This window comes from Microplitis demolitor, chromosome 3, assembly GCF_026212275.2.
Source record: "Microplitis demolitor isolate Queensland-Clemson2020A chromosome 3, iyMicDemo2.1a, whole genome shotgun sequence".
In the NCBI taxonomy this organism is placed as follows: domain Eukaryota; kingdom Metazoa; phylum Arthropoda; class Insecta; order Hymenoptera; family Braconidae; genus Microplitis; species Microplitis demolitor.
In genome coordinates this window covers 574,705-595,455 of record NC_068547.1, presented here as the reverse complement: position 1 = coordinate 595,455, position 20,751 = coordinate 574,705, and the positions used below count along the sequence as shown (strand labels likewise).

General features: G+C 30.4%; 7 protein-coding genes across 18 annotated transcripts; 4 read left to right on the top strand and 3 right to left on the bottom strand.

Annotated features, from left to right (window-relative positions):
• Nucleotides 1–3,184: 3,184 nt before the first annotated feature.
• On the top strand, nt 3,185–6,541 carry LOC128667433 (telomerase reverse transcriptase-like). The gene is made up of 9 exons (XM_053737327.1): nt 3,185–3,526; nt 3,601–3,809; nt 3,883–4,445; nt 4,511–4,845; nt 4,921–5,126; nt 5,197–5,456; nt 5,524–5,717; nt 5,803–6,018; nt 6,081–6,541. The coding sequence occupies exons 1-9, from the start codon at nt 3,459–3,461 to the stop codon at nt 6,499–6,501; spliced, it is 2,472 nt and encodes an 823-aa protein (XP_053593302.1). The 5' UTR covers nt 3,185–3,458; the 3' UTR covers nt 6,502–6,541.
• Nucleotides 6,542–6,676: 135 nt separating this feature from the next.
• Nucleotides 6,677–8,886, top strand: LOC103576149 (malonyl-CoA decarboxylase, mitochondrial). Its single transcript, XM_008556210.2, has 8 exons — nt 6,677–6,943; nt 7,011–7,151; nt 7,219–7,359; nt 7,418–7,570; nt 7,768–8,055; nt 8,114–8,249; nt 8,312–8,524; nt 8,595–8,886. Exons 1-8 carry the CDS (start codon nt 6,725–6,727, stop codon nt 8,819–8,821), a joined length of 1,518 nt encoding a protein of 505 aa, XP_008554432.1. The 5' UTR covers nt 6,677–6,724; the 3' UTR covers nt 8,822–8,886.
• On the bottom strand, nt 7,857–13,092 carry LOC103576150 (CCR4-NOT transcription complex subunit 2). 10 transcript variants are annotated; one of them, XM_053737219.1, is made up of 9 exons: nt 12,339–12,850; nt 11,991–12,250; nt 10,887–11,238; nt 10,406–10,632; nt 10,090–10,350; nt 9,752–10,013; nt 9,571–9,678; nt 9,270–9,495; nt 8,924–9,053 (listed from the first exon to the last, which is right to left on the bottom strand). In XM_053737219.1, exons 3-8 carry the CDS (start codon nt 11,210–11,212, stop codon nt 9,276–9,278), a joined length of 1,404 nt encoding a protein of 467 aa, XP_053593194.1. In that variant the 5' UTR covers nt 11,213–11,238; nt 11,991–12,250; nt 12,339–12,850; the 3' UTR covers nt 8,924–9,053; nt 9,270–9,275. The 10 variants fall into 10 exon arrangements, with proteins under 10 accessions (XP_008554438.1, XP_053593194.1, XP_008554436.1 ...); XM_008556214.3 differs by lacking the exons at nt 11,991–12,250; nt 12,339–12,850 and adding exons at nt 11,348–11,395; nt 11,476–11,977; XM_008556216.3 differs by lacking the exons at nt 8,924–9,053; nt 11,991–12,250 and adding an exon at nt 7,857–7,945.
• A 255-nt stretch (nt 13,093–13,347) lies between these two features.
• Nucleotides 13,348–15,915, top strand: LOC103576148 (V-type proton ATPase subunit E). Its single transcript, XM_008556209.3, has 5 exons — nt 13,348–13,552; nt 13,827–14,002; nt 14,070–14,238; nt 14,312–14,495; nt 14,554–15,915. Exons 1-5 carry the CDS (start codon nt 13,520–13,522, stop codon nt 14,670–14,672), a joined length of 681 nt encoding a protein of 226 aa, XP_008554431.1. The 5' UTR covers nt 13,348–13,519; the 3' UTR covers nt 14,673–15,915.
• Nucleotides 15,913–18,651, bottom strand: LOC103576147 (exonuclease 1). Of its 3 annotated transcripts, none has more exons than XM_008556206.2 (5): nt 18,171–18,651; nt 17,978–18,097; nt 17,646–17,907; nt 16,370–17,568; nt 15,913–16,300 (listed from the first exon to the last, which is right to left on the bottom strand). In XM_008556206.2, exons 1-5 carry the CDS (start codon nt 18,329–18,331, stop codon nt 15,913–15,915), a joined length of 2,130 nt encoding a protein of 709 aa, XP_008554428.1. In that variant the 5' UTR covers nt 18,332–18,651. The 3 variants fall into 3 exon arrangements, with proteins under 3 accessions (XP_008554428.1, XP_008554427.1, XP_008554429.1); XM_008556207.3 differs by having other exon boundaries at nt 16,086–16,300; nt 16,374–17,568; XM_008556205.2 differs by having other exon boundaries at nt 15,913–17,568.
• Nucleotides 18,652–18,756: 105 nt separating this feature from the next.
• On the top strand, nt 18,757–19,628 carry LOC103576146 (c-Myc-binding protein). The gene is made up of 3 exons (XM_008556204.3): nt 18,757–18,934; nt 19,056–19,177; nt 19,237–19,628. The coding sequence occupies exons 1-3, from the start codon at nt 18,920–18,922 to the stop codon at nt 19,397–19,399; spliced, it is 300 nt and encodes a 99-aa protein (XP_008554426.1). The 5' UTR covers nt 18,757–18,919; the 3' UTR covers nt 19,400–19,628.
• A 94-nt stretch (nt 19,629–19,722) lies between these two features.
• On the bottom strand, nt 19,723–20,718 carry LOC103576145 (prefoldin subunit 3). The gene is made up of 2 exons (XM_008556202.2): nt 20,497–20,718; nt 19,723–20,340 (listed from the first exon to the last, which is right to left on the bottom strand). Exons 1-2 carry the CDS (start codon nt 20,578–20,580, stop codon nt 19,843–19,845), a joined length of 582 nt encoding a protein of 193 aa, XP_008554424.1. The 5' UTR covers nt 20,581–20,718; the 3' UTR covers nt 19,723–19,842.
• Nucleotides 20,719–20,751: the final 33 nt, after the last annotated feature.

The following is a 20,751-nucleotide window of genomic DNA, read 5'->3' as shown; positions in this document are numbered from 1 at the left end:
GGAATATAATTATGTTTGTCAGCTTTTAAAAATAATAATAATAATTAATTGATAAATTAATCAATTAAATAATTAATATTAATAAGAAATTCAATAAGTCAAACTACGAATGAAATAATAAATCTTCCGTGTTCTGTGTGTCATTAGCATTTTAGACTTTAAATTTATAAGCAAATATATATTATTAATGATAATTTAAGTGTGAAAGTGTAGACAGGTTGGCAAGTGTAATTAACGATACTAGAATAATTTAAAAATAATTCGCGGCTGTAAGTGCGGATAAACAATAAATATAATACGTAAATAATAAATATATGAATATATAATTAATGCATGATATATATGTTTGTGTCTAAATCAACACATTTGTCGGCTTGTCTGTCCAGGTCTGTCATTAAAATAAATAATAATTATAATAAATACGCAATCATAATGATGTCAAGTCTGCAATTAAATCATTTTTTTTTTTCATTGTATGTAATGAGACTATTTTATGAGATTTAATGCAGACGTTGACGTAGATCTCAAGATACTCCGAAAAAAATAAATAAAAAAAAAAAAATAGAACGAGGACGAGAAGACTAGAGTCTTGTTAAAATGTAATTGAATTAAAATAAAGATTCTAGTTTTCTCGACTCACTTTTTAGTATTTGTGATCAATTGTACCACTCGTGCCAGTACCGAGACGCTGTATCTGTGTATTTAATTAATTAATTTTAATAATTAATCAGCGTCGCGATTGTGCATTAAAAGGCGTGATTCATCTGTGGTTTAAATAGTTGAGGATCTAGGAGAGTCTTTACGACGTATCCGTCGATATTTTATTTATATTTATTAATTGTTTATTAATTTTTTAATTATCATTTTTTGTCGTTTCGACATCGTGATATCATATCAAAAATAAATTTATAATTATTATAAATTATAACTCAATGAGATTAAGAGTCAAAATAATATTAATTAAAAATTTTAACAAAAATTTAAATATGATTAATTAAAAATAGTATTGTCGGAGTGCACTGATTTCATCGAAAGACTCGCCTATATTGACACTTATATAGCAATGTAATTTTTATTCCATCACGCACATATATATGTATACATATATATGTATATTTATGATGTTTAAAAACTAAATAAATAATAATAATAATAATAATAATAATAATAATAATAATAATAATAATAATAATAATAATAATAATAAATGATAACGTGGGTGCTCGAGAAAACGCAAGTTAAATTTTTCTCTTTTTTATTAATTATTAATAAATCGGCCATGTCCGATTGGAAAATGATAGACACGTTTTTAGTATCCGTCGTTACGGGCTTTAATTATTGTTAATAAAAAGTTAATCAAATAATAATAATAATAAAATCGCGTTGAGAGATAAGTGAGCAATGTACTGTGGCTTTATTGTGTCTCTAAAACTGCGTCAACGGAACATGGGCCATTTAAATAATAAACGATAATATATTTTAATTTTTTAAAATATTATATAAACTTAATTATAATATTTTTTAATTAAATATTATTATTTAGGTATTTTGTTATTATTATTTATTAGATCGTGACACAAATGGTTCAGAGTGCCAATAAAATTTAAAAAAAAATAAAAGGCCTGTTTTCCTCATTGACTAAGTGGTAATGATTAACGATATATATGTATATTAATATATATCTCAGCCAGCAATTAATTAAGTACATATATGTGGAAAAATATATTATATTATTAATGTCTTTTTGTAATGGTAATAAATAATAATAATAATAATAATAATAAAAAATTGTGATGATAGAAAGTGTTACACCAAATTGGATATCGCTTAGCTTACATTGTACTCTTATTAAAAAGAACAACCGAATATATTTTCGACACGAGGTTTAAGCGATTCTGATATTTGGTTAATTAAAAAACTATCGTGTGATTTTCAAAATAATAAATTTAATTACATATTAATAAAAATAATAATAATAATAATAATAATAATAATAATAATAATAATAATAATAATAATAATAATAATAATAATAACAATAATAATAATGATAATGATAAATAATAAAATGTTTGTAGTAATTAATTAAAATCTGTTGCCGTTAATGATTTGTGTCATTATCATAAAAAGTCAGGGGATAAAAAGGAAAAAAAAAAACAATAAATTTAAATTGAATAAAATAAAATAATTGAAAATTTTTATGTGTCACGGGGAGATTTTTTGAAATTTTTTTATGTTGCTGTTAGTATTATTATTATTATTGATTTATTTTATTAACTGGTTTTTAAATTAATATTTATAAATATAGTGGACCAGGCAACGCGAAAGAAGGCGATAAAATAATTAATAAAATTTAAGTGTGCTCGTAACTTCGAAGGGTAATAAAAAAAAATGTATCGACGTTACGTACATTATAATAATGTAAACATAAATGGTATCAGTGAAAGGATAGTATAAATATTTAAAAATTTGTATTAATGGATAAATTATTTGGAAAAAAAAAAGTACTTACCAAATTTGATTGTGGATTTATTTAAAAATAAAATTTGAGTTGATGTTGAAGTGGAAGCAGTTGATGAACAATATTATAAGCAACAAGAAGTGCTTTTATGAAATACAATATTATTTATACCATCCTGAAGATATAAGTATATATATTATATATATATTATGATAACACATAATAATAATAATTAATTATTATGAAAATACCTATGAAGGCATATTAAGTAAAATACGAGGTACATATTAAGTATATTGACATAAAAAATATATATTATTATATTACGACTTAATACTTATTGACATTATATGTGACATTATATTATTAAAATAATTCAGTAATAAAGGTAATCATACCAAAAATATTGTTATCTATTTATTTTAAATCTTCACTGTCGATTAAGTAGAATTAACTTCCCAGCTCCAGCTCCTAACCCCATTTACGCGCCACAAATTTTGAATTATAACTTTATTTTATTTATAAAATATATGAAGGAATGACACTCGAGTACTTTGTTCTATTAATTTTTGTCATCTGAAATTTTAAAATCACTTCGAAATAAATATCTAAGACAATTTTATTAGCCGATAAATTATATTTTGGTTGCATTTCAAATTTTCGCGCCATTAGTTCCGTTTGCATGAGGCGCTGCCTTAAAATGTATGACAGTAATTAAAATCTGTATGAAATATCAAATATTTTTATAAATTTCTTAAATAATTAAAGAAATGATCAATTATTTGATAAAGTGAAGCAGATCCAAGCAAATGAAATTTTTTATTTGAAATTTTTAAAAACTTGTTCTGGGACTCTGAATTTTTTTAGTTTCTATTTTCAATCAGCTGTTGCGCACATTGTTCAAGTCAACCGGTAGTTGATGAAACAATAACAATAACAAACATTAAGTCAAAAAGTTTTTTTAAATTTTAATTGACGTCTTCGGTAATTTTGAAAGATGGACAAGACGCCAGATTCCGTTGATTGGACTCCACTCAAAAAATCCTTCGGCCCGATGATTGTCGAGTAAGAAAAATACTAAATGTCTTATTTATTATTATGGAGTTGATAAAATTATTGATACCTTTATTTCTTATTAGTTACTTGAGAGACAATAATTACATTCCTAAGAAATCTAAATTCGGCGCATATGTTTTGCCGCAAAATCACGAATTTATTCTCGAAGAATGGGGTAAATTTGAAAAAGGCTCTAAAAAGAAGCTCGACAAAAGTGATCCGACATCTGAAGACATGTCGTATCTCCCTCAAACCCACGATCTGGATAAGCAGGACAACTTTTGTCTCTTTGGTAATTTATTTTCATAAATTTAAAATAACCGCGTACGTTAATTAACTAAACAATTTTATTTTTTGCTTTCAAGATAATTTCAGACGCTCAGTGAATCTTGAAGAGTCCTTGGAATCTGAACGAGACCGAACACCACCTAGACCAAATACTCTAAGCGAAATACTAGGTCCCAATGCCCGTCCTCCAGTAGATCATAATGAAGAAGTAGAAAGAGGAGCTATCATTAACATACTCGCTGAAGATATCCATAAAAGAAATTACCGTTATCACAAAAAATTTTATTCGCGACCAAAGAATCTCAAAATTTTTGAACCTCTTATGGATCCAACTGCTGACCATTATTCCCGTTATGCTCCATATTTAAAGGACATTTGTGATGATTTTGCAAAAAAACATTTGCATTTCCGGTACAACATTTTATTAGATAGTATTCCTCAAGACGAATCTCTTTTTAAAGGAGAATTGTCAAAAAATCAACTATTACATTTTTTTTCTCAAATATTTTATCACGTTGTACCTCAGTCACTGTTCGGCAGCCGTAGAAATTTGAAAAAAGTTAAAGCAGCATTGAAACCATACTTTGAAGCAGCTAAAATAAAAGCTTTTACTATCCAGCCGCTTTTAAAAAAATTAGACGTAAGTAAAATTAAAGAGATCATTTTATTTTTTCACGAATAAAATTAAAAAACTGTTGGTTTCAGGTTGAATCAGTAGAGTGGCTGTCTAAACTGAAATCTAAAACAAGCAAAATCCTGGTTTTGTGCCGGACAATTAAATGGTTCTTCTATACATTTATTTGGAATATTATCGACACATATTTTTTCAGCGAAAATAATAAAACCCGTAAGGAAATGATTTACATTCGCCGCTGGGTGAAGGGGTCAGTTGTCCTCAACTATGTCCGAGAACAGGAAACTAAAAATAATTATCAGCCGATAGAGAACCCAGTTCCTGAAAGACATAACGACATAATACCTGTTGTTCATTTAATTGTGCAGTCAAAAAAAGATGGTGTACGACCCATACTATCGAATTCGTATGTCTTTTTTTATTTAATGAATCCCATATTGATGTTCGTTTACTGATTACTTGGTTTAATTTTTTTGAGCAGCAAAGCGAGTGGTAATCAAAAGGAAATCAGTAAAAAAGTTCATCTTTTATTGAAACAACTTTACTTAAAAAACAATGATGTCATAAATGTACATACACTTCATAAAATCTGGAGGTCTGTATGCGAAACCCGGAAACTCGATAAGACCAAACAAATATACTTTGTTTCCTGTGATATTAATGACGCTTTTGGTTCAATTATTCAAGGCAAGAATTTTAAATTTATACTATAAGTACAATAATTCAAAAGTTTTGAATTGTTCTATTGAAATTGCAGACAAATTGCTGGACATTGTCTTTGAATTAATTGATAAATTACCAGATAAAATTCCTACTCAGTGGTTTGCAGTAATTGACTCAACAAATATTCAAAAAAAGAGTTACAAAGAAAGAGAATATATATCTCCGGACATTCTCCCGCCAATTTTACCTCGAGGTACTTTGTGTTGTCGTACAACTAAGACAAAAAAACCTCGTACAATTATTAGTAAAAAACATTTGAAGACATACATTAAATCTGCAGTAGTACAACAGAGAGTAAATTACAAATTTTTTTTTGTTTAATATTTAAAATTGTTAATAATGATTTTTTTTCTTCAAATAGATTCTACATGGAAACTGTATTTTCATTTTGAAAAAAGGAATCGGTCAGGGTGTACCAATGTCTGGAACACTTTGTGATTTTTATTACAGCGATATGGTGGCAAAAGAATTTTCAAAGTTCACTGACTCTGGTCACTTACTTCGTTATGTTGATGACTTTTTGTATTTAACTGAAGACAAAGAACTAGCACAGAAGTAAGTTTTATTTTAATTAATTAATTATTAGATGACTTGCAATTTCATATTCAATTAAATTATTTAAATTTGAATTACAATTAAGATTTTTAGAAAAAATAAAGACTGGTGTCGGAAGCTATGGCTGTTTCTTCAATCCAGCAAAAACCCAATCAAATTTATCCCCTTACAATAACAGTGAATTTACTTACTTGGGATACCATTATGATCTTGAAACTTTAAATGTTAAACCTGAGTACACAAAATTATCATTAGAACAAATCATGTCACGTAATCAACCTCAGATTGGTGGAATAGACAGGTGAGAATATGATTTATTTAATCAAGTAATTTATTATAAATGTAAATAATGAACTTCTTCAGCGTATTTGTAAAGAAGATCGCAAATTGGGTATCATTAAAATTATCCGCGCTGGTATTGGATCCTTGTATAAATTCCAAGGAAGTGATTATCGATACTTTAAAAAATGCCGCCCGTCTATCTGCGGAAAAGTGTTTTCTTCTTCTTCTCAACACTTATAATGTAGAAACTATGACCGGAGAATCTGCACATAGAATTTTTTATGACATAAAAAAGAAATCTCTACAGCCTTTATTGCAGAGATGCAAAATTCTCGTGACAAGACGTCACCGTAAATTTAAAATAAGATTTGGAGAATTAAAATGTATTTTTTGGCATGCCTATTTGAAGATGTTTAGAAACAATGAACTAGCATACAAAAAATTCTCTATACTGATAAAAAGTCAATTCAAATCAAAATTATTAAATAATTTATCAGGTTAATTTTTATTTTATTTTTTATTTACTAATTTTTAGTAAAAATAATGAAATCAATGTATTTATAATTTTTTTTAAATAAAACTATTTAAGTAAAATAACCACAAGGTTTATTTTTAATTGGCGGTAATTTAACCAGACATTTGAATTGAACACATGGGGTTATTTACAATGACTCGATATATATATTTTTGCTGACATGACCGACTAACTGTCACTGTCATTAATTATGTTTAAAAAAATAATAAGTAATGGTGTAATAGTATTTAAATTAAATAAATTACGTGCTAATTGTGGCGCCACTCATATTATCAAAGCAACTTTTTCAAATATTTCTTCAAATTATTTAAATCCACCTGAAAATTCTATACATGCTCCAATCAACGATCAACTTGTTGATGAAATTTTTAAATTCAAAGACACGAATATCAGCAACTGGATCATTGAGGTGATTTACAATTATTTTTTTACCAGTTATCAGTTAGTAAAATTTTTAAAAATTTATCTTTCTACAGAACAAAGTTGACACATTGTGTTGTCTTTATAAAAATTTACCCGTAAAAAACAAGCAGAATTTTCTTTGGACTCTGGCTCTAAAATATGGAGTCGACCATAAACACATTTGTCATCTTGCCGACAAATTATTATGCACAGAGGTACCATAATTTTCAAAATCATCAATTAAAAATAATAGTAATTATTATTGTTTATGCATTATTTTAGGGAGACAATTACCAACAATTGTTGGCAAGAGAAACAACTTTAAAAAAAGCTCTTACTCCTCGGTACCACTGGTTGTTTATTTTGATGGGAAGATTAGAAGGCGGAGTCAAATTTCTCGTTGACCTCCGCACTGATGTTCTGGTATTTTTTAATATAAATATAATTAATGTAAAAAAAATAATTAACTCCAGGTTTTCAGGAGTTGCTGTCAGAGTCTGCTGATACTGAAAAGTCAGCAATAATGCAGCAGTTGAATTTAACTCTGCATGATTTGTTGTTACTCTGGTTCAGTGTAGGATTTTTACATCTGGAACGAATAACTTGGCAGAGTTCTTGTGATATGTTACAGAAGGTTAAAATAATAATACATATATTACATATAAAATATTAATTATCCAGTCCTCAGCCGCTCAAAAATTTATTTCAATGCTTACTGCCAGTGATAAAACGAATAATTTATCTGTATTAAAAAATATAAGGCTATCGGGTAGTTTATTTGAATAAATGTTTAAACTCATGTATATTAATAAAATAATTTTATTTAAAAAGGTTTCAGATTACGAAGCGATACATCCTATTAAAAATTGGGTTGACTTGAAACGGCGAGTCGGTCCTTATCGTCGTTGTTATATATTTACACATCCTTCAATGCCCAGAGAACCTTTGGTTGTTCTTCACACAGCTCTCTGCGACACGATACCAGAGACTGTTAAAGGTATTGAAGAAGCTGAAAAACGAATTGTCGAGAAAACTACAGCTCTGTCAGTACAGGAAAATGTTAATCAAATAAAAGCTGCTGTTTTTTACTCAATTTCTACTACTCAAAAGGGACTACAAGTAAATATATATGTAACACTTATTATTATTATTAATATTAATTTAATTAAATATGTAGGGTATCGAGCTTGGTAATTATTTAATAAAAGAGGTAGCTAAGGAAGTGACACGTGAATTTCCAATGATCGATCAGCTTTCAAGTTTATCACCGATCCCTAAGTTCAGATTATGGTTACTCGATAATATTAGACAAGGTAATTAATAAATGCCGTCATGTTCTTGATTTTTAAATTAATTATTTTTTTATATCTACTAGATGCCACTAAAATTTTTACTGAAGATGAATTGATGAGGATAAAAAATATTTTAAGTACAAATAATATTATGGAGGGATTAAAAAAATTACTGAATAATTGTCTGTGGATGAATGACAAAGAAATAACTGATGCACTGAAAGAACCGTTGATGAGAGCGTGTGCTTGGTATTTGTACCGAGAGAAACGACGTAATTATGCTCTGAATGCTGTCGGTTAGTATTAATAATCAATAACTGATAATAGAGAGTGACGACAAAGCAATTAGTAACAATTATTTTACAGCACACTTTCATCTACGCAATGGGGCAGTGATGTGGCGAGTAAATTGGATGGCTGATCCATCACCACGTGGTTCCGATCACAGCTGCGGACTGATGGTTAATTACAGATACTTTTTAAGTGAAACTGAGGACAATAGTCGCAATTACATTGAAGGGAACAAAATAAAAGCCTCTGAGGGTGTGATGAGTTCGGTATTACAAGCAGATAAATTAAGAAATAAATGTTAATTTTTTTTTTTTTATACTAAAAAAAAAATAAATAATAAATTGCAAATAAATAAATAAATGATGGAGGAATTATTTAAATGCAAAATGTAAATATATAAAAGCTGACGTGCAAGAAATTTTCATTTATTACTCTTCGAATTTAATGTTTTTATTAAAGATTATTAAATTTGTTCATTTATACAATTGCTGGATTCGCCCAGCTCATATTCAGCTCAAGTATCCACAGAGAAATCTGAAACAAGTATCAACTTTCATTTTCATTTATTTCTCAATAATAAAATTGTTAATAAACAGAACTAAACAAGCGTAATAATAAAATTAAAGTAAAAAATACGAAAAAGAAAAAAATAAAAAATAAAAATAATAGTAATCTAGCACAACGTCGATCTAAGAGGCAATATTTTTTTTTAAATTTTTGTTTTGTTTTTTTTAATGGTTGTCAATTAACCTGCAGTCAAGGCTGGGTTTGATGAAAGGTCGTAGGAAGATGAGGTCTACTTTCCAGCTTCGTATAATCAAGATGGAATTCCTTGGCTACTTTTCTCCAGTTTTGCGCGTCAAAATAATAATAAGTACCACGTTCATACGTCGAGGTTTTTTCAACCACTCCAAGACCCGGTGCTTGCGTAATCCAAACCTTCTCCTCCATATGATATCGCCATTCTCTGCTATACCTGTTTTATTTATTAACACGCAAGATTAATAAATTTAATTATTAATTGTTAATTAAAAGCTGACGTAATACTTACAATTCAGCTGCCGCGGCTAATTGTAATACATCACCAACATTTGTATAAAACATATAAAATAAGAGATCATCCTTGTACCGGTTGAGTTTTACAGGTGCCAACTTCTCTCTAAAGTAAATTAAATATTTATTGCTAATGTATAAATTATGGGGTAGGATTGGTTAGTAATTGGTACAAGTACCTTATAGCTGCGTTAATAAGATACTCGGGCGGCACGTGAAAGTCAATATCCTGCGGTCGACAAGGCGTGTCCGCCCAGGGTCCACCAAAATTTTGGTAAAGGTTTTCAGGAGAATTTAGATTTAATCCTAATGCTGTTAAGTCTTGTCCGAGTGCCAGTGATACCAAATTAGGATCCGTTTCTGCTGCTCTTATAAACGTTAACAATCCTACCATACCGAATTGGTCTTTCACCATACTTGCTGGTATATTCGTTACTTTTCCTGATAAAAATAAAAATTTTACAACTAAATACCAAACTAAATAATAATTAATTGTATAAAAAAAGAATAAACAAACCATCAGGTGAGGTTTGGATGCCTCTTTTGGACGCTTGTGACTTTTCGGAACCAGGTGCTCTATTATTTTGTAATACGTCCTGACCAATTTCAGGACCTAGACCCACAGACAGACTTTTATCTCCCGTCACGCTGCCGCCAGGTGATGGACCTTCCCTGCTTTGTGTACCAGGTAACGCAGGAAAATCTTCCGAGCTCATCGTGAACTCACTTGCTTCGGACGTTGGTTGTTTTACCATACCAACTGCAACGAGATAAGGATCTACGTTATGGTTTAGCCAATGTCAGTGATGAATTAAATAACAAATGACACAAACCATAAGCTTGTTTGCCCGGCATTGGGCTAGGTTGGGGCATCGAATCACCCTGGCCTCGATTCGTCAGCGAGGGAAACTCCGAGAGGTCTAACAGTGGAGGAGTGCTGGTGTCTCCGCCTCCGCCGCTCCCAAATACAGAATGAAAATTGTTGATCGCACCTTGAGATCCGTAACTCCGACTCTGAGGTATTCCAAAACTTCCCATACTACCCATTGGATTAGAGTTTCTGTAAAATGGTAAACAAAATTAATACATGCTGCCAAAATTTCATTCTGACAAAAACAAATAAAATAATTAATCAATTAAACAAAAAATTTAAATAGTATGTGAGTATTTAGTAAATGTCATGCAAGTGGAGGTATTTTAACAATAATTCAGGATAAAATTGGTGTAATAGAGCCTGGAATTGAAAATAAAGCCTGTAATGAGTGTGTGAAGTAAATTATTTATCGTAGGACCAGGAGTTGGCCATGAACTGACCCAAGAGTTGGCATGTTACGTCTATCCGTAAACGCTCTCTGTCCGAAGAGTCCCCTGGTACCCATCGGTGAGAGCTGTTGCTGCTGAGGCTGGTGTCCAACAGATTGGGAGGCTGCGCCCGAGGCACCAGGATAAATGCTGGCTCCGACGATCGCTGAGTTCGCCGTGCTTGAGGTACTCGCCGACGAGCCTGAGAACATGCCCGAGGTAGGTGTGACATGACCCACGAGGGTGGAAGAGCTCAAGCCTCCACCACCAGCCCCACGTGACGACAGACTCGCTGTTGCTATACTTCGTGGTGGCTGCTCAAAGTTCAGGTTGGCCATAGCCTGTTATCTCCCCTTAAAATTACCTAAGAGGACACATTAATACAATCTATATTTAAAACTCGGTGCGAGGTACATTTCTCTATCTATCATCATCATCATCATCATCATCATCATCATCATCATCAGTATCACCTCTGCTACGATGCCTGCTCCACATCTTTCGCTATCGCGACCAATTTACTAATTACATACAAGGAAAGCGTCTACACTATGTTTAAATTTAAATCTATAAAATAAATAATTTAATAAAACTGGCTTACGTTAGGTTAGTTATGATATTTCTATCCTCAACTTCTAAATGAAATCATTTATAGTAATTATAAAATTAATAAAAATATATATGTATATGTTTCATACATAAGTTTATATCGACAAATATTTTTGTTGACAGAAGTGACTGAACAGATTTGCTAACGTTAATCAGACTAAAGACAGCTGAATAATCAGCATAACGTCATTACGATAAAATAATTGTCTTTAAACATATTCAAGTGTCTAGTATTAAATAAAAAAAAAATCACAACTAACAAACTAATAAATACCCATGTTTACATTTGTCACAATTAACTATAATATAACACCACGATAAGATTACATGCAAAACAAACCACGGAAATTAGTGTAATTATAAAATTAATAAATCTAAATATAAATATTATTAATCTCAACTTTCATTCTACCAACTTGACATTCCAACCTACAACCTTTGTTTGGACACCCGAAGATTACATATCAAAGTATGAAATAAAAAAAAAAAATATAGTTAAACAAGAACCTTTTAGTCATGAGTATTTTAAAAAATAAAAACAGCTCATACGCATTAAATAAGATAAAAATATATTAAATGCCACGTTGAAGAGTAATTAACGCTTGGGGGTTTTTTTAATTTAAGAAAAAACAATAATCTGACGTCCCGTTTACGAACCGCTGACAATCACACAGCACACAACGAACAAAGGTTATAAGTACTCATTGTTTTTATTTTTAAATTATTTTTTTGGACTTTCAGTACCAGCAGAAGTAGCAGCAGTCAAACTATAAATAATAATGATAATAATAAAAACAATAACAATAAACAAAACAACCCACTGGATATTAAATTACTAAATCAAAGCATCTTTACCAATTAATTAAGTTCCAGTTATCAATCTATAGTGTCGAAAATTTAACCATACTCATTATAACTAAACCCATAGACTAATTATTTTAATTAAAAAAAAAATATATATATATATATATAATCACTGTAAAGTTTTTGTATGTTGATTTAACGATGTATATATTTATTGTATATGTATGTTTATATGTGTGTATGTATATATAATAATAGCAAAAGGAATAAACGTGTCGACACAAGAATAAATTTTACGCGGGTACTGTTCACCGCGCAACTAAATAATCACCACTTTAGTCCCTGTACACAATCATTAAATTATTTTTTATTATTTATACATTTTAATTCACCACTTAACAATTATAATACTGTTAATAATTATGATAAATAATAAATGACATAAACTTAAACAATATAATATCAGAGTTGACAATTTTCTGCCATATTAGCAATTTTCACAAATGCGTCCAAATCAGCAACCAATAGATGTATATATATATATATATTTTTTTTTTTTTTAATTATTTCTTTATATATTTTTAAGTTAACATATATATCTCACTTTGTTGTTAAACTGATTATTGATATTTATAAATAATCTGTATTAAATAAATTATAAACAGTTATTTCAGTAATAATACAAAAATATATATCGTTAACAAAATATATTATGCAGACTATTGGGGTCTTTTGTTAATTGCGTTATTCGATAACTACTTGCTGCTGCTTGTTGATAAAGTCCTACGCCATTTTATTGACAGCTGGTGCTGAGGGAATCTACAAAAAAGTTATTTACTTTTTTTTATTTATTTTATTATATTATATTTTATTTTTTACTTACAGGAAATAAATATCAAGCGGCTGCAGGTGCTGGTAAGTGACGGAAAATAATAAAATAAATAAAATGATTCGTTGCTGATCAATGGAGAGCAAGCAGCTGATGAATTGTAATTTAAGTAAAAAATTAAAGCATTAATTTGACTAGTGTTTGCGCGCGCATAAGTCATATTATATGTGGTCATATGATCATCATTGGGCAGTGCTCAAGACAGTCGTGTTTTATAGGCGTTGACTTCTTCTATCATTAGACCCACAAATTTAACTTTTACTTAATTATTTTAAATAATTAATAAAAGGCACCAGCCGATTTTAATTAAGACAAAGTTACTAATAAATAAACAGCGTCAATCATGGCTCTCAGCGATGCTGATGTACAAAAACAGGTGAGATATATTACTAATTTATATATTTTATTATTTTTGATGGTCCTTGAGTAGCTATTGATATTTGCCGTCACGAAAAATTCTCTTAACGACGTCTTTATTTTTATTTTTCTAACAATTATTGGTCTATTAATATTTTCCAATCAAAATTATGCGCAATTAAATTATTTATTTAAAAAAAAATAAATTAATCACTTGGTCTTGGGAGCAAGTTCTGCTGACGTTCATTCAATATATCGGATAATTGTATATAATGTCATATATATTATTGCAGATTAAGCATATGATGGCTTTTATCGAACAAGAGGCCAACGAGAAAGCTGAAGAAATTGACGCTAAAGCTGAAGAAGAATTTAATATTGAAAAGGGCCGTCTTGTTCAGCAGCAACGACTCAAGATTATGGAGTATTATGAGAAGAAGGAGAAACAAGTTGAGCTGCAGAAGAAGATGTGATTATTATTGTATATTATTATATTGTTATTGATTAGAGATATTGATGAATATTTGTTGTTTCAGTCAATCGTCTAACATGCTCAATCAAGCGAGACTAAAAGTTTTGAAAGTCCGCGAAGATCATGTACGAAACTGCCTTGACGAAGCCAGAAAAAGACTGGCCCAGGTTGGTCAAGATCGACAAAAGTACACGGAAGTCTTGAAACTCTTGATCATTCAAGCTCTTTACCAGGTTTAGTATCAGGAATACAATTTAATTTTTCAATTAAAGATGAAAGAAATAATAATGATTGATATTTTATCAGCTGATGGAGCACAATGTCATGCTGCGCGTCCGTCAAATGGACGTCCAACTCGTCGAATCATTCTTAGACGAGGTCCAAGAAATTTATAAAGGTGTCTCCAAAAAAGAAGTCATCATCAAAGTAGACCAAGACAATTTCTTGCCTGCCGAGAGCTGCGGTGGAGTTGATTTGATCGCAGCCAGAGGTAATTTGGGTAAATGAATAATTGTAAATTGAATATTTATAAAATAATAATTTTACAGGCCGTATTAAGATCTGCAATACTCTGGAGTCACGGTTAGAATTGATTGCCCAGCAGTTGGTGCCGGAAATACGGTCAGCCTTATTCGGGCGCAATCCAAACCGCAAGTTCACTGATTAAATTTTTAATTATAAATCATATCTTTAAAAAAAAAATATTAATAATAAATAACAAAAGAAAAGTTAAGAAAAAAAAAACATTCCCTTATTCGCAACTGTTAAAAATATCTAAAATGCACACTTTCAACGGGATTGAAAACTGTATGCCGAACAAATTGTCTGCGAAAATAGCCAGTCGAGGCGATTAAATATACATAAATTTAAAATAAAAATATATAAATATAATAATTTAATTATTTAATGTGCGTTCTAAATAATATAATGGCCTACTGTTTATTTTGTGGGTGATTATTGTTGTTAATAAATATACTAATCTTAATAGTATACATTTTTTTTTTTTGGCTAAACGCCAGTATTACTTGTGTTATATATATAAATATAAATTAAAAAAATATTTACTGTTTTAGAAATCACGTTCTCAAGTACCAGCGTTTATTTTATCATTTCTTTTTCCTTTAATTTTTTTTTAAATAACGAAAGAAAAAAAATTGATTAATTAATGATTTTATGAACGCACATTAGTTTTACTCCGAATGCAATAAATTAATTTATTGGGATTGTTAATTAATACTTAATTGTATTGTATCTTTAACACAAACTTTAATGAATTTTAATTGTCTTGGATTATTATTTTTTGTGGTCATTTTATATGCTAAATTATCTGTTGACCGTGTTAATTAATAATTAATATTCGTGCGAGTATCAGACATAACATATATTATAGATATTTAATTGTAATTTACAAGTAGTATAAATGAAGTCAATCTCTGTTGGGCATGTTGAAGAGAAATTGAATTAAAAAAAATATAATAATTGTGCTATGATTATGATATTTCTGTAAATATGTATTTAATTCGATGTATTATACAACTGTGGCATAGTAGAAAAAAGTTTATTCGAATATAGATACATGTGGAAAATCCAAAAAAATTATTGGTCTTTATTGTGATAGAAAAATAATTTTATTTTATTCAAAAAATTATTAATTATGTTTTATGAAATTTATTATAATAATAATTATCAAATGGAAGATTAATAACAACACTAACAAGAGTATCAAAATTATCATGGAAGGAAAAAAATTCATAAAATGAATGACAAATACCTGAATAATTATTCTTGAGTCAACAATTTCTCAACACGATAATAAATATCAACAGTAATCTAATTAAATAATTCAAAATACTGAAATCCGCATCACGGAAAAATAGAAAAAAAAATAATAAATAAAGTAAAAATAATTATTTTAGTATTTTTTTTTTCTCAAAGCCGTAGGAATTTAGAAGATTGTGTTGAGTGGATGGCGGAGTTTTTTTAGTTGTCAGTGTCCGTGAAGATTTACTGTTGGTTTGTAATTTTCTGCTGTTTTTGACAGCTATCGGACTACTGTCGCCGGTATTTAATTTACTTGAACTTCCTCTGGTGTTTGACCACTTGAAGAAACTGCTTCTTAAACTGGTGACATGTGAGGTAATTGTCGAACACTCTATGTCATCGTCAGGAACTGGATCGGTTGCTAAATTATCCATATTATTATCACTAAGATTGTGCTTATGATTATGCAAAGTATCCTCGTCCTGATGACGCGACTGTTGCTTGGCCGGAGAAGAAACTTGATTAAGTTGGTCGCTGGAAATTTTTATATCATTACTTATATAATCATTGCTGTTATCTTTCATATCTATTCCTGAATCTAACCTACTGAGTACTTGTTTTTCTTCAGACTTATTATCATTAACACTAATCTTGTTTTCTTTGTATGAGTCTGGTTGTGACAGTGGCAAGTCTTCGTCTTGTGTTTCTGGAATGAAATGAATTCCCCGATCAATCAGATCCTTCACTGCTGCTGATGATGATGTCGATGTTCCTTCAGTCTGATTTAAGTTATTGTTAAAATATTTGCTCACAACTGGAGCACTTTCGTCAACTACAGTAGGCTCGACAGCAATAAAAGTACGAAGTTTTCTTCTTCGCGATCCTCGTAATAAACAAGGAGATGTTTCGGTTGATTTTTTTAAAAATGGATTTGGTTTACTTTGGGGAGAAGCTGCTGGCGGTGTTTTTTGTTCTTCAACTTCTTTTTCTTCTTCTTCTTCAACTTTAACATCAACTGGCTCTTCATTTTTTTGAATTTTATTACTTCCATACATTTTAATAATATCACTTTCAGTAAGATCAGTTTCCATGTCTTCGAAAGATCGTTTTAGAGGACTTGATTTAAATTTAAGAGCTTCTGTATTAGCAACCATAACTTTACCAGCAGTATTAGGCCATTTAGTCTTGTCGCTCTTTTTTGCTGGAGTTTTCTTAGGACTCGGAATTTGAAAATCTCTAGACCAAATACTTGGATGTGTAATTTTCGAACCACTGTGCCAAGAATTTCTTGACCTCTTTAGCGCTTCATCTGGATCATAATCATGCATTTTTTTCAGCGTAGTCGGATCATAGTTACCAAGAGCCAGTTGATACGCCAAGTCAGAAGGTTTTTCATCTCCAGCATGATGCAGTTGTTCAGGTGTTACCTCAGGTGGTGGAGTTGTCAGTCTCACTTGCTTTCTCTGCATTGGACAGAATGCCAACTGATGTTTAAAAGTAATAAGCGCTCGTATAAATGAATCACGATACTCTGGAGTAACAGACAGTGATTTCATATTCAAGTATGAGCTCAACCGTCCAAGTGCCTTATGAATATCTGGGTCTGAATTTTTTAGCACAAACTTACAGGCTTTGCTGAGCCCAATTCCTGGTAATGACGGTAAATAATCACACCCAGACAAAATACACATGTGACGAAATCTGTCAATGTCAAATTGATTAGGGCTTAAATTCATAGCCAGGTGAAGACGATCCTGCTCTACCAGAACTCCATTGCCGCTAATATCCATTTTGAAAAATATCTACAGAAAAAATTATTTTATTTAAAATTTACTGCGGCTACTTGTCAAGTAATTAATTTATTTAAACAAAGTTTAACCTTTTTACATCCAAACAGCGTCAAATCACTGTCCTCAGTGATGACAACGTCAGCTATTCCGGATGTATTTAAATAAGCTAATTGAGCATCTGCTTCATATGGCGCAACGATACAGTCAACATTTAATTCATGACATTTTTTAATAACTTGCAGAGCCATTTCGTGAGTTACATCAACAGATCTACGCAGAATAGCTTTGGCTTCAGCATTACGGCCCATTTTCATCAGCTCAGCAGCTCGTCGTTTATTCGTTTCTCTCGATCTGACATTAAATAAAAAATAGTATCAAATTCTTCCTAACTTTAATTATTTTTAAAAAATAAGATAATTACTCTCGTCGTTTTAATTCTGTCTCAGCTTTGGCCGGCAAGTAACAGCCGTCAAACACCAGGATTGGCTTTATCCTGTTCGCCAGCAACATTTGAACGAATTTCATACAATAGAGAACATATCTAGAAAAATAGCATAAAATAATTTTAAAAACTGTCAATGTAAATTATTAATTAAAATTATTATTTATTTTACCCATCAGTTGGTTCACCCAAGGCCAATTTATCAGCACAAGTGAAAACTCCTTTATGAAGCCAACAATAAGTATCAACAGCCGCAGTTCCTCCTGAAAACTGACTGATATTTCCTCTCTTCGAGGACTTGTCCAGGAACGGCAGCAATCCCGTGATTCCCATAATTAATAATTAAACTTAAAATATTTAAATCACTAAAAATCTTAGACAAAAGAATGATAAAACTGCCAAGTTTATTTTTATTTCATGGTACACTTGTCAGCTAAATTCAATAATCATAAATAAATAATCATTAATTGATCACAAATTTGCACAGACGACGTCTGCTGTTATTTGATCACTTCGTCAATTACGAAAAATTACTGATTTACAAAAAAAAATAGTTTATTTTATTATTACGCACATGGGCGAGTGTTTACAAAGCTCACACTAACCAAGAAGAGGATGAAAAGGTAGGAATTGCTGTGCAGGTTAAATGTTTACGCGGGAAACTCAGTCTTGAATTAAGAAAAAAAAAAAAAAAAAAAACAAATGATGACGATCGGACAAATAGGTGGTGGTCGATTTATTCACCAGACTGCGACACAGTTGTCTTTTTGTAGCAAACTTCACCTGTTGTCAGCATTTATATATCATTGAAGACTGACCACTAATGAAATCCCGTTAAAGTCAATCGGAATTGCATAAATTCCTATAAAAAAAAAATAAAACTCATCGCCTACATATCAACTATAACTTAAAATCCTAAAAATGGCCAGCTACAAGGTAAATTATTTTTTTTTGTTCATATTTAATTTAAATTTGTTGATATTTGAGTTTGCTGATTAGATAGTTGCCTTGACGACGATTAATTTTAAATTAATTTTGTGTAAAATATAAATTGCAGCCAAACGATTCAAAAAGAGACGAGTTCAGAAGATATTTGGAACGTGCTGGGGTCCTTGATGCCCTCACCAAAGTATTAATTGCTCTCTATGAAGAGCCTGACAAACCAACTGATCCAATAGAGTACGTGTTTTAATTAATTATGAAAATAGAGTTGATAAAATAATTATTTTAATTGACAGGTACATCAGAAAAAACATCGGAGGAATGGCTGAGATCACTGAGGAAGGTGCCACGTCTGTTGGCGACTCAGAGTCCCTGGAAAAAAAATTACGAGACGCAGAAGCTGAAAATCGCGAGCTGAGAGCTAAACTGGCCAAGATGGACTTGGGCTCTGAGGAATAGACTGCTGACGTACTAAAATATAACAATTATTACATTCTATTGATACTATATTTCATATTGATATACTCTATTTATACAAAAAAAAATATTCAAGTGCCTTAAAGGTGGTAAATTTAATTCCAAGTTAAATATTTATTTGAAAATATGACTTTGAATATAAAATAAGTACATTTAAATTACCAGTATTTTTACTGTGATTAATCCAACTATTGAGCTGTGACTAAGTGTTAAATTTATTTGACACTCGTATAATTTAAATTTATATAAGAACTGACTTATATAGTTGTAAGGCAAAGTATTAATAAATGAAAATGTTAACGCAATTAAAAATTCAAATAAATTTATTACTGCTTAAAATAATTTGTTTTTTAAAAGCGTGGAGTTTTTTTTTATAATTAAGGTGATATTAATTATGACTTTAATAATAATAATACAATGTATAATTATTTAGACGAAGATTTTGCTGCTTGTCTCTTCTTGACATCCCAGTTGTAAACTCGTGCCATGTTAACTTCAGTTGTCGTAAACTGATCGCGAATGAAGTCCAAGTCATGCTCGACTTGAATTAACTTCGTTTTAGCGGTTTCAATATTTTTAACCATCAATTCTTGTGCGTCATCAAGAGTGTACTCCAACATGACATTAGCACCGAGCCACAAGCACACTTTGTCAGTTGGTGGAACTATTGCTTTAGCAAACACTTGTTCAGATAACAAAAACTGAGTCTCAAGATCTTGACTGCTGTTTTTTTCAGCCTGTAATTTTTTAATCATTTCCAGCGCTCTCTCCAGCTCGGGAATCTGCGACCTGAGTCTCCGCCTCTTGCTGGCTAAATTGAACTCCATGAATTTGTACTTGCTGTGATTTTCATCCAGCCTTTTAAGTACTTTGTCCACCTGGCCATTGTTTTCGGGTAATGCCATGAAAGCATCAACATCTTCCTGTTTGTTCAATTAAAACATTTAATTAATTCAAAAATTAAGTTTAATTCAACGATATCCTTATAAGGACAATCGTGAGTGATCGTGTTTAGAAAGCTGAGTAGGGTTAGCGCTGATTTTTATTGATGTATTGTAAATAAATAAATAAATAATTACCACAAAGTCTGCTTCAGGTATACCAGCAAATGACTTTTTATCATCGCTTAATTCAGACATTATTTTATTATCTCCATCCTCCATTTCGTTGCCTTCTTTTATTTATTTTATTTATAATAAAAACTACTTACTACCGGTGATCATATATCGAGTAAAAATTTTATTTATCCAACAGAGAAAAATAGTTGGAAAAAGTATACCAGTCTCTTTTGTTCGATTGGTAATCCAGGATTCTATTCTACTGACATTTTGTTT

Bases quoted from the DNA above. Each gene is read 5' to 3' on its own strand.
- LOC128667433 (XM_053737327.1), top strand. From the start codon at position 3,459: ATGGACAAGACGCCAGATTCCGTTGATTGGACTCCACTCAAAAAATCC. The intron at 3,810-3,882 runs GTAATTTATTTT...TTTGCTTTCAAG, and splicing joins GGACAACTTTTGTCTCTTTG to ATAATTTCAGACGCTCAGTG. The intron at 6,019-6,080 runs GTGAGAATATGA...GAACTTCTTCAG, and splicing joins CAGATTGGTGGAATAGACAG to CGTATTTGTAAAGAAGATCG.
- LOC103576149 (XM_008556210.2), top strand. From the start codon at position 6,725: ATGTTTAAAAAAATAATAAGTAATGGTGTAATAGTATTTAAATTAAAT. The intron at 8,056-8,113 runs GTAAATATATAT...TTAAATATGTAG, and splicing joins CTACTCAAAAGGGACTACAA to GGTATCGAGCTTGGTAATTA. The intron at 8,525-8,594 runs GTTAGTATTAAT...ATTATTTTACAG, and splicing joins TTATGCTCTGAATGCTGTCG to CACACTTTCATCTACGCAAT.
- LOC103576150 (XM_008556217.3), bottom strand. From the start codon at position 11,212: ATGGCCAACCTGAACTTTGAGCAGCCACCACGAAGTATAGCAACAGCG. The intron at 10,633-10,886 runs GTCAGTTCATGG...ACCATTTTACAG, and splicing joins CGTAACATGCCAACTCTTGG to AAACTCTAATCCAATGGGTA. The intron at 9,679-9,751 runs GTACTTGTACCA...AATTTACTTTAG, and splicing joins CTTATTAACGCAGCTATAAG to AGAGAAGTTGGCACCTGTAA.
- LOC103576148 (XM_008556209.3), top strand. From the start codon at position 13,520: ATGGCTCTCAGCGATGCTGATGTACAAAAACAG. The intron at 14,003-14,069 runs GTGATTATTATT...TTGTTGTTTCAG, and splicing joins GTTGAGCTGCAGAAGAAGAT to TCAATCGTCTAACATGCTCA. The intron at 14,239-14,311 runs GTTTAGTATCAG...ATATTTTATCAG, and splicing joins TCATTCAAGCTCTTTACCAG to CTGATGGAGCACAATGTCAT.
- LOC103576147 (XM_008556205.2), bottom strand. From the start codon at position 18,331: ATGGGAATCACGGGATTGCTGCCGTTCCTGGACAAGTCCTCGAAGAGA. The intron at 18,098-18,170 runs GTAAAATAAATA...CTATTTTTCTAG, and splicing joins TTGGGTGAACCAACTGATGG to ATATGTTCTCTATTGTATGA. The intron at 17,569-17,645 runs GTTAAACTTTGT...TTTTTTCTGTAG, and splicing joins CGCTGTTTGGATGTAAAAAG to ATATTTTTCAAAATGGATAT.
- LOC103576146 (XM_008556204.3), top strand. The intron at 19,178-19,236 runs GTACGTGTTTTA...TTTAATTGACAG, and splicing joins AAACCAACTGATCCAATAGA to GTACATCAGAAAAAACATCG.
- LOC103576145 (XM_008556202.2), bottom strand. From the start codon at position 20,580: ATGGAGGATGGAGATAATAAAATAATGTCTGAATTAAGCGATGATAAA. The intron at 20,341-20,496 runs GTAATTATTTAT...TTGAACAAACAG, and splicing joins TACCTGAAGCAGACTTTGTG to GAAGATGTTGATGCTTTCAT.